The sequence below is a fragment of the Aptenodytes patagonicus genome, unplaced genomic scaffold, assembly GCF_965638725.1.
Source record: "Aptenodytes patagonicus unplaced genomic scaffold, bAptPat1.pri.cur scaffold_116, whole genome shotgun sequence".
Taxonomy (NCBI): Eukaryota; Metazoa; Chordata; class Aves; order Sphenisciformes; family Spheniscidae; genus Aptenodytes; species Aptenodytes patagonicus.
Window position 1 is genome coordinate 132,938 of NW_027472060.1, and position 10,753 is coordinate 143,690.

At 45.5% G+C, this 10,753-nt stretch overlaps 1 protein-coding gene across 2 annotated transcripts in view; it reads left to right on the forward strand.

The window, feature by feature from the left end:
• LOC143173541 (protein ELYS-like) overlaps positions 1-10,003 on the forward strand; it is a 75,156-nt gene extending 65,153 nt beyond the window's left edge. Inside the window, exons 34-37 of one of the 2 annotated variants that reach the window (XM_076363786.1) lie at positions 86-266; positions 1,562-1,759; positions 8,882-8,917; positions 9,872-10,003. In XM_076363786.1, the coding sequence (XP_076219901.1) occupies positions 86-266; positions 1,562-1,759; positions 8,882-8,917; positions 9,872-9,979 (523 nt within the window). In that variant the 3' untranslated portion in view covers positions 9,980-10,003. Of the gene's footprint in view, positions 1-85; positions 267-1,561; positions 1,760-4,295; positions 5,380-8,881; positions 8,918-9,871 lie in introns of those variants that run through there. The other variant, XM_076363785.1, reaches the window with a different exon arrangement.
• The last annotated feature ends 750 nt before the right edge of the window (positions 10,004-10,753 follow it).

Genomic DNA, 10,753 nt, shown 5'->3' on the forward strand with positions numbered 1-10,753 from the left:
TCAGATTTCTTGAACGCAGCGTGATTTTTTTTTTTTTTTTCATTTCTTTATTTATGTTCATATTTTAAATTGTGTGTCTTAACAGATCGCTGGATTTGGTGGTTCACCCGGTTCCTTCATGTTCTGCAGCGCAGTCACCATGCAGAGCTTCTACTTCATTCACGGCATCCAGCCCACTGAAATCAAATACGCATGGTTCCGTCTCACAAACGACTTTTGCAAGAGCATCGGAGCTGAATTTACAGGAGACTCCTCTTGTGGTTAAGGTTTGTATTTTTAAGAATCAGTTAAGAACCAACCAAACCAAAAGCCTGTAAACGTCGTTGAAAATGAAACCACCCAAGTAGTTAACACAAGCAGCGTTGGATGCGAATTGTGGAACGTTTTCAGCCTGCGTGTGGTTCTTGTATACAGTGTCCGTTTGGAAGCAGTACGTCGGGAACAGTCTTGAAGAGGGCAAGTTTAGTTCTAAGTTAATTGCAGGACGCACGTTGTCCCATAGCTTTGTGAAATACACTTGTGTTTATTGCACGGAACAAAGTCAGTTAAAATTGGACTTTTCAATATGCTTAGGTACGTAAAGATGCGATTTGCAGCTTAACCATCTCCTTGTTTAAGTGCTCAATCCCTCTCTATAGTTTGACTTGCATACCTACAAGCAAGAACGTGTATGCTTCAGTTTCTTCATCCAGTTAAGTGAATGACAACTAAGTGATGTCAGCTAAGTGGCATCAGTCTCTGTCAAATTCCGTGATGGCTTTTTGCAGTAATTTTAGTTACTGATTGTTTGTGTTAAACTGTATTTCCATTCACTGCCATCAAACTCTTATCATGCAAGGAAGTAACGTTGGGCCTATCATCTTCTTGGTGCCGACCTTTTTGCCGTTGCCTACCTGAACAACACAGTTGTGATCTCTCTGAGTCGTAACCTCTTTCTTCTTATCAAATACTGTCCGTATCATTAAGCTAGTTTCATCCTCCTCCTTTTAAACCCTGTCAATACTGTAAAATCTTTCTTGAGCTGAGGTAAGCAGACCTGAACGCTTCTAGGTGAAGATGTGTAGGTGTTTTTACAGCAGCGTCACTTAATTCAGTCTAGTGCGCGGATTGATTAATTAGTGAAAAAATAAGCTATATCGCTGTTGCTTTGCTGATCGCCATTTCGCATGGCAGGGTTTCAGTCGCTGTATCTGGGGTAACATTTGAAGTTGTACGCCTTTTAGAAGAGGGGAGTAGAAACTGCAAAATTTCCTGGGGTGGGAGATGACATTGCAGACAACAAGATGCCCTATCCTTGTTTCTTCGGGAAATTAATTTGAAAAATACCATTTGATGCTGGCATTAAAAAAAGCCCCAGAAGCCAAAAGACACATGAAAAGCGTGAGGTTTTCTCATGTAGATTTCCGTACCTTTGGAAAAAGAGCAGTGCGGAGGCTAAACTTTGTCCTCCCTGCTGGTCCAAACTCAGTTAGTAATTTAAGCTAACACTTCTGACACGGGAAGTCGTCTGTTTTGCAGATTTAACTGGTTTTAAATTAAATGTTTTTATTTCTTTTCATAGAGAGCGAAAGTTTTGGCCACATCTGCTTCTGGTTTTCCTGGGTTTACTCCTCGGTCTATTCTCAGATCCAGCCTTCGCACCACACCCCTAGCGACTCCCTCTGCATCTCCGGGACGATCAGTTACTCCTCCTCTACGAGCAAAGGAACGTGGAGTATCTTTCAGGGAAGAGAACTCGAATGCAGAATGGACTGCTGGGGTAAGCTGGGCTGTAGTTAGTGATTTTTACCGTTAACGGCTTTATAGACTGTGATTTGACTAAGGTTTTGTTTTGTTTTGTTTTTAAGCTTGCCAAAACCTCCTTCTATTGAGAATTGGAATTGCAAATCAGAACGGGGGACTTGAATTTGGTCAAAAACGGTTGTGTTAGACCTTCTGTAACATCAGGTGCCTGCAGGAACCCGCTCATAATAAATGCCAGTGACCTTGGCGTTTTTTCCTCAAGCGGTGTTAGGAGCTGTGATTGTTCCAAATTGGTAGTTGAGCTTCCCGCTATACCTTTTCAAACGGTGGTATGGCAGGAAGGTAAGGAATATAGATTGAGCCAGTTGCTTGGGTTTGTTAAGCTTTGTGAATTCAACATCTTTGAAAGCAACAGAAGTCATGAGCTGCATTTACTTTCAGTCTCTCTTTTTGCCAGGCTGGGTTTACTTGAATTATGGTAAAAAGAGACTCCTGATGAAGAGAGCTGTACTGTTGTCTGTTCTCTAGCCCTAAAGTTCTCGGTTTTGTTTCTTGCCTTGCACCAGGGACAGTGTTCGCCGAGTTGTCAAATGAATTTGGTCCCTCTGAAAGTTGCCCCCTTCTACTCCTCCTTTTGCTCTGTCAGTTGGATTCCCTGACTCAGCTCATGGTGCAGTTGCCGACGTGACGTTCCAAAATCAGGGGCAGAACAGGGGCATGTGCTAGTATCTACACGTATGAGCTTTCCGTACGTGTACTAACAAATTGCCATACTCTGTTTTTATTATACCTTTTATTGCCTGATACAAAGAGCTGCTCAATTGTAACAAGAGGCTCGCTCTCCTGTCTGAAGTTCTTGCCAACAATGCAGTGTGGCCAGGTTAATTTACGTGTTCCCTGCTACAGGCATCGTGAACACTAAAAGACTTTAGTAGTGCATACAAGTTGGAAGGGATATTTCCAGCTTCTTCAAACTCTTTTCTTTTGTTCTTTTTTTTTTTTTTTTTTTTTTTTGTAAAACCACGTTCTTTTAACATCTAAACTCTGCAAAATACGAATGTTAAAAGCTTGTTGACATGGACTGAAAATTGGAACTAGAGGTTCTCCAGGTGTCCCAGGTTTTCCCCCATTGTTCTTTCTTCTACTGGGGCTGGTGAGTTATCTGGATTCTTTGTGGATGTCCTCTAAGTACCATATAGAGCATACTGTCAATTTCCTGTAGGCTTATACTCACAGGAATCAACAGTAGTTGGAGTGAAACACAAAGTGAAAGGTAGGCGTACCACAAATTGGTTGGTCTTAAGGAAGAGAAAACGCTTTTCAGCGTTCCAGGTTTCCAGTGAAGTTAAATAGGCAGTCACTTCTTTAGCTCGTCTCAGCTTTGGGATTTAGGACAACGCTGTAGAGAAGATGCTTCTAGACTTGGGAATACATAAATCACTTATGGGAGGGAGTAAGTGGAAAATTTGTGATGGGAAGAAGGGAGCAGGGACAGGAGACGGTCACAAAGCTTCTGCAGTCATTCAGGTAGCAGTACAGTGAAGGTTTTTCTGCTTTCGTTGTAACTGGTTCTTACGGATTTGTATGTAAACATCTGGTTTTGGCTTGTCTACCTTCACTGAATTTGGGACAAACTTCTTACTGCTCTCTTGTTCGTAGCTTTGTAAGCATAAAGGGAAAGTTTATGGAGACTAGTATTTCTTGAACTGAGTTTTGAGGCATGACACGTTGCTATACTATGATGCTCAGCAACTTTTGACAAGGCAGGAGGCAAGAAAATGAGCAGATTCTACGGAGACTCCTGTTGAGTGGCTTCTTCCTTCTGCCATCGTTGGCTAGCACTAGAACTTAGAGGGCTGGGCGAAGGTCTTTACACATTGATTAAATTAGCTTGACCGTTTGAGTCACTTGGCAGACGTAACAGATACTACTTTTGTGCTCAACGTAAGAGCTTGAGTATCTCATGTGGATCTAGAAGGCAAGAATAATTGCTCGGTACAGGGAACTACAAAACATGAGATGGAGGTATTTAGAGTGTATGTGCTGTCTCATGCAATCCAAGTGATTCCTTAAAGTGCAGCGCTGAGTTGTCGCGTGTGATACGTGGCCACTTTGACTACCTGTTGCCGTCACAACTGTCGTGACTGAAACGTTAAACTTTGGGGACATAACTGTATTTTAGCCTGTTAGATGCAGAGCCGGTCACTCTGTGTGGATCTGCAGTCAGTCCAGAAAGCACTGCAGTGTGGTGATTACTGCCAGTTGTGTACACAGCTTGTACTGTAAAACTGCTCCCTTTGCTCACGGGTGGTGGCAAATCGTTAGTCGTGAACAGAAGTATCAGAAATGGAGCATGGGATTGCATACACTGAATGCTCTCTTCTCTGTCCCTTAAACGCATTAACTTTCATCTGTAGTAGGGAGTCCATCGTAGGTTTCTAACTTCACATGCAGTGGTGATCTGAAAGGAGAAGCAGCATTTCACTGTCCTCAGTTTGAAGTTAGTCTGTTTGGTAATTAATAGTGCATTAACAGACACTTTTTAACTTCAGGTTATTGAAGATAGTGCGGTTAAGGCACAAACCTCAGAGGAGGCACCTGAACCATCACCATATAGTGAACTGCAGCCATCGGGCGCTCTTCAATACAGCTATGATACTATCGAGCAACAGTTTGCATGTGATTTGCCTGATAATGAAGATGGTGAATGTGATGCGGCTGAGGGAGATGGAGAGCTTTTTACATCTCAGAGTAATTTTACTTTAGTCTGGGAAGGTGAAGAAGGTGAAACGGAAGTGGGAGACCCTCCGTTAAATATGGTCAAGGATCAAGAGGTGCAGCCTAGTGACCAACTCCTCTTACCTGTGCCAACTAAAAGAGGCAGAAGGAGAAAGATGAGTTCCTCAGAAGTTTCAGAAAATTCTGGCCTTGATCTGTCTAAACCATCGCTTCCTCCAACAGGATTTAAACTTCCTGTCACTCCTAGAAGAAGTGCGAGGAAGGGGGCACAAAATCTCTTGGCAGACGCAGAATCTGTCGCTACGCAGGAAGACATACATTCGGGTGGGAAAGTGGAAATCCTTGATACTGCTGGGAGAAGAACAAGAAGAGCTGCACACGCTAAACCAGGAAAAACGGGTACTCATGAGCCAACACCTGCGCAGCCAAATGAGGAATCAGCCACAGCCGGGACTACAGTAAGGACAGGACGTCGGGGCAGAAAGAGACGATCAATATTTGAGGAGAGCACCGGGGAGGAGGCCTTCCCCCAAGGACCTGGTGGCAGTCCTTTGCTTAAAATTTTAACAGATTATATTACAAGAACATGCCCAGTGTGCAAACAAGGCCGCAGATAACAAAGTAGTTTAATCCCCCGTCAGAACTTCCTCTCATGGAAGACTACTCTCAGGGTTGTCAGCGCAACAAATTTATTTGCTGCAATTTCATCGGTTCCCGTGTAACTAATCAACAACTAAGTTGTTGATGTCTGGTGGGGAAGAAACAAGCTGCAGGCAGAAGCCAATCCATAGTTTCTCGTGAGTTGTTCGGCAATGCTTGTAACCTATTAGTCTAGGCCAATCTGAAAATACTATGAAATAACAGAATTTCCAGTAATAAGATAGCATTTGTTTCTTATTTTGTTTGTGCTTTTGTCTTCTGTGCAAAACTTCCAGCTTTCCATTCCAGGAATGCTTTTTTCACCAAAGCAGTCAAGACAATGAGTCTCTTTGGTATGCTTGGTACCAAAGGTACTGTGGTTCCTTTTGCATTAAAGCTGTTCCTAAAATAAAATGCATTTTCCAATGCACTGTGCTGTGCGGATGACCAAGGTGTGACATAGAGGGAGCAACGCAAGTTACAGTCACTGATGTGTCCGTTCGTTCAGGTCACTTACTCCTTGGCTGTGTATCACCTGGCATGGTTCAAGAGGGGGCTTATCCCGCAGCAGTCATTGGTGTGGTGTGCATTGCTGTTGAACTTGGTTTAAATCCAGACTAAAGCATGAATTATTAGCGAATGACTGACTGCTTGTATTTTGGTACACCAACTGTAATTTTGATACAGGGAGAGAGAGAGAGAAGGATGCAGGAAGCAGGTGTGTGATTTCTATGAACACCAACAGCACAAGCGTATATGTCCCTAGGAACCCAGGGCACAGGAAAACCTTTACTTTTGATCTAGCCTACTGGTCTCACAGTAGCTTCCTAAAGGACGAGAATGGTATGCTCGTCTCAGCCGCATGCAACAGTTACGCAGGCCAGGTAAGATTTTATTCAAAGAACCAGCTAAAAGCAGTCTTAGCTAATACACAGTTGTAGACTGGTCAGTTTGTTTGTCTCCCATTATTAGCAGTCATGTCAGTGTAGTGTAATGCCAATGACTGGCATTTATCAGTTTACGGGTTTGAAGCGTTACCTGGATTTTTTCTACGTTTCTGTCATCCTGGAAGTCAGTATTACTTGCAAGCGTGCTTGCAAATCTTGATTCCTAATTTAAACTATTAGTGGGGGCGCTCCTACCGGACAGCGGTGCTTGCGTATGCATTTGCTTGCTCATCTATGAAGAGGGTGCACTTGATCGTTTTTGAGAGAGAGGTCCCTCGTGATCTTGGTCAAGGAGTGCTGGAGAACGCCTGGCAAGGTTATAATGCTACTCTGCTGGCGTACGGTCAGACCGGCTGAGGGAAGAGCTATTCGATGATCGGGTACGGTGCAAACAGAGGCCTGGTGCCCGTTGTGTGCGAAGAGCTCTTCAAAGCCACCCGGAATCGGGACAAGAACAAGCAGTACCAGGTGGGATTGGCACAAAGTGTCATTTACTTCCAAGATCTTTCCAGGTTGTACTTGAAAAGACTCAGTTAATTTCAAATCAGCGGAACCAGAAACTGTGGCTATATGGAGCAACTTACAGTACGAGCCGTAGTGGATCCTATAAAACAGCGTTGAATAAAAAGTTGATGTAGTACAGCTCGATTTACAGATAAACCCTAAAATGATAATTTGTCGCAGGTGTAGTTAATGGATCCCTAACATGAGAACCAAAAATGTTAGTTTTTAGTAGACCCCTTTTTTAACAACTGTTCAAACACTGATCTTCCTTTACCTCCCATAAAGTGAGCTGGTCTTTAATCTCCGTTATGCTTCCTAGCTTCACTCTTGCAGAGGGTATTCATGAGAAAGTCTTTCCAGCACCTCAGTAAAGAAAATCCATGCTTTCTTCTGCACGCCCTTATAGTGTTCAGAAGCTTTAGGGTGCCGTACCTCTCCTACACAGTAGGAGCGATGTTTTTAGCCTTGCAGTACAGCTTTTGTAGCTGCTGGATGCTCCCACTCCACCAGCATCCTTCTGCGCCTGTAGTCCAGTGGATTCTAGCACTGCTGTAAGCAGAAAGCTTCGCTCCCGTGCAGTAGTGCCTTCTGTCTACAAAAATGCCACCCTGATTACTGAAGGCTGCTTGTGATTTACTCCTGTGTTACTTCCCGTAAGAAAGAGCCCTTTGTTTTCCCTAACCAGCCTCCCCAGCTCTGTGCCAGCAGAAAGGATGCAGGGATGCCATTTGCGAACAGGTTTCTGTTTTCCTTTGGCATCATCCACTGTGCGCCCCTGTGATAAACACAGGAGTGAAAACTCATTCCTTCCCATCTCGCTCGCCATACCAACGTGGAAATGCAAAACCCTCTTTGAAGTCGAGGCACTGCTATTACAGACAGTTCTTGGACAGAGGGAAAAACTCATGTCCTGGATCTTTATTGTTCCTTTTAATCTTAGCCATAGCCTTACTGTTACGGAAGAGGTTTCTTTTTTAAGTTAGTGGGTTTATTGTTGCGAAGCTTAACGTTTGAGGCCAGTGCCTGCCAAGCAGCGAAGGCATGTTACAAATCTGCTAACCCAGGGCTTCCTCCCTCCTGGCCGCAGGAGCCCGGCCTGGTGCACCCCAGACCTGGGGGTGTCTCTGTCCCAGACCCGTGGATGTGGCTGCTGCTTTCCCGTTTGCAGGTCAGGCCAGCAGCGAGGCTGAGCGTGAACCACGCGCAGGCATGACAACAACATGGCTGGCTACGCAGGCTGCCAGAGGCGGGGCCATGCCTTTAACACCCCCCGCCTGGCACTATGGCAACTCACCGAAAGCCTCCTCTCCGGCTTGTTGCAACTTAAGCTCACGAGTGACAGCAGAGGCACGCTGTCACTCTGTAGGTTCCCACGCACACCCACGTTTGCAGAGCCCCAGAAGATCAGCACAGCCTCCGGCCCAGCTACCCTCTGTGCCCGGGCCCTGGGCTCCCTCCCTCACCTCTGGCTGAGTCTTTCCAGAGACGGGGTTTCCTCCTACTCGCTGGCTAGCCCACCCTGAAGTCTGCTAGCAATTTACACGTGCCCATGTGGCTAGGGGACAGCACAACCACCCTGCTCCCTCCCCTTGCTGGCACCTTGGACACATGTGCCCCGTGACTGTGGTCCCCAGTCCAGCTGCTGGCACTGAGACCCTCACCGCCCCACTTGCTGACACCACAGACAGACGGGCCCCGGTCACCCGTGACCTGACTTCGGCTGCTGACGCTTAACTCGCCCCATGACCTGTGGTCCCACCGGTTGCTGGCACTGGGACCCTCGTACCATCTGATCACCGCAACGTAGCAGATGCTCTCACGTTACACGTACCCTTACGCAGGTCATACACACGGCCACAGCTGTTAGTTCAGAAACCAGAAATACTGGCTTTTTCTTTCTATCTTAATAGCCTTGAAAATAAATACGGGTTGAACCACCCTGCCCAGCTGTCAAAAATTAACATTTGCCGTTCTTGAATTCTCTACAATGCTGCCTAGACGCTTAATACCTTAGTATCTAAGTAAAAGGATTTATTGAAACGCATCTCATGATGGAGTCTGCCTAGGCAGCAGTAAGGATTATGCACGTAAGGGTAGGCTGACGAAATGCTGGAGAAGAAAGAGAGTTGTGATGAAACAGGATGGATCTGATAAATACCTGCATGCATTAAGCTTATGTAATGGCTTGGGAGGAAGGGAAGTTTTGATCCGTGCAACCTGCGTTATTTTTGCAGTGGGATGACAGTCCATTAAGTTTGTGGGGTTTTTTCAAAGGCGTTTTACCTTTGAGTTACTTCTTGTCTTTACAGATTGCTTGCAGTATGCTGGAAATTTATAACAAGCAGGTAACGAACTCGCTTTGTTTCAGTATTAATAAATCGTAGTTTTCTGTGTACATTTATTTCTTTTTTGCTTACTGTAATTTGAAAATCATCCTTTATGCTGTCTTCACGTGATCCTTCTGGGCATGTTGGCTGAAGTGTGTGGGTGCTGTCTGGACCTAACAGCATCTTTTTGCTGCTTGAGCTACCCGGCTGCTCTGCCGTACCGCTGGCTAAGTTGTTTCATCCCTTGTAGTACTTTTCCTCTTTCTCCTTTCTGTGTTTTGCTCCTTTTTGAAGAAAAAAGGGGTGAAGAAGAAAGTTAGCGGGTTTATTCACTTCTCCCCTCCCCCCCGCCCCCGCCCCCGTGTTCCTCTTCTTGTTTGTCTCCTGTGTCGGCAGACACAGGACTCATTACTAATTGAAAACGGGGAATCTGTTTCTCTTAAGCTGGGAGGGGATTTTGAAGGTGGTCTGTGTCTCAGAGGGTGGAGTTTTTAGCTTTCCTTCTAAGGTTTATACAGTTTGCCACTTGTTTGTGAACTCCTTTCCCCTGTACCTTGCTCCTCGCTGGTTTTGAGCCATGTGGCCAGTTTCAGACAAATTTGATGCAATGGGCGGGAGAGATGATAGGAAAAAAATGAATACTCAGGAGAACAAACTTCATTAGTTTTAGCAGCTCACGGAATAAGCTTTGTTAAACTCCTCATCCAATGACGGTAACAGAAGCAGAGGGAAACAGCGCCTGTATCCTGAATTGTGCAAGCGTCTTAAGTCTACACATGTGAGCTCTCCATGTAGATTAAGTTTACCTGGAAAGTGGGACTCTCTGGGAATGAGTTTCTGAACACGGTGAAGCCAGAGTAACTACCCCGTGCTCAGCCGCAGTCTATCTTAATTTTTGTTCTATCCTTACTAAGTGTCGCAATTTTTTTCTTATTTTAGTAAAAAAATTTGACTACCGATGTCTCTCCCCAGGTAACAGACTCACTCTCTAAAACCAGGAAGCCTGGCGGGCTCAAGATTAGAGAAGACCAGCAGCAAGGTTTTTATGTGGACGGTTTGAAGCTGGTGCCTTGTAGATAATTACGCACAGATCGAGAGGTTGGTGGAACAAGGGAAGAAGACGAGAACAACAGCTACGACTGCCATCAATGCCACCAGTGGTGAGCAGTCGGTCTCACACGGTCATCACCATCCAATTCAAACAGGTGTAGCGCGCAGGCACTGTTTCCACTGTTCAGTATAGCTGTTTAGCGCTCTTAATGAATTTAGTCCCGTTAGGTGCAGCATAAAACGAACTCGTGGAAGTTTATGCAGGCACAAAATCCAGGGTGGCTCTGATTTACCTAGACCCATCGTTGTTTATTGCCACCTCCGTGACAGCGAGCGGATGAGAGCAAGTTGGGTTTCCTCACCCTGGGCTGCAGGGTCAGCCTTGCCAGCCCACATTTTTGGCGCTCGCGCCCTGTCCACCACTGCTGCTCTCGGAGTGAGGCTCGCCAGAGGCAGAGGTGTCCTAAACCACTGCCTGCTTGCAGGTTGACTCCGTGTGTAAGATCCTTCACTTTCCGCAAATTTCTTTACTGAAAGAGTGGTGAAACATTGGAACAGGCTGCCCAGGGAAGTGGTGGAGTCACCATCCCTGGCCGTATTTCAAAGACGTGTAGATGAGGCGCTTAGGGACATGGTTTAGTGGGCCTGGTGGTGTTGGGTTGACGGTTGGACTCGATGATCTTAGAGGTCTTTTCCAACCTTAATGATTCTATGATCTATGATTCTATGATTCTCCATGTCCCAAATATTACAAGTGGTCTTTGAAAATCTCTCACTGGTGTCCAGAAACAACCTACGGTCACC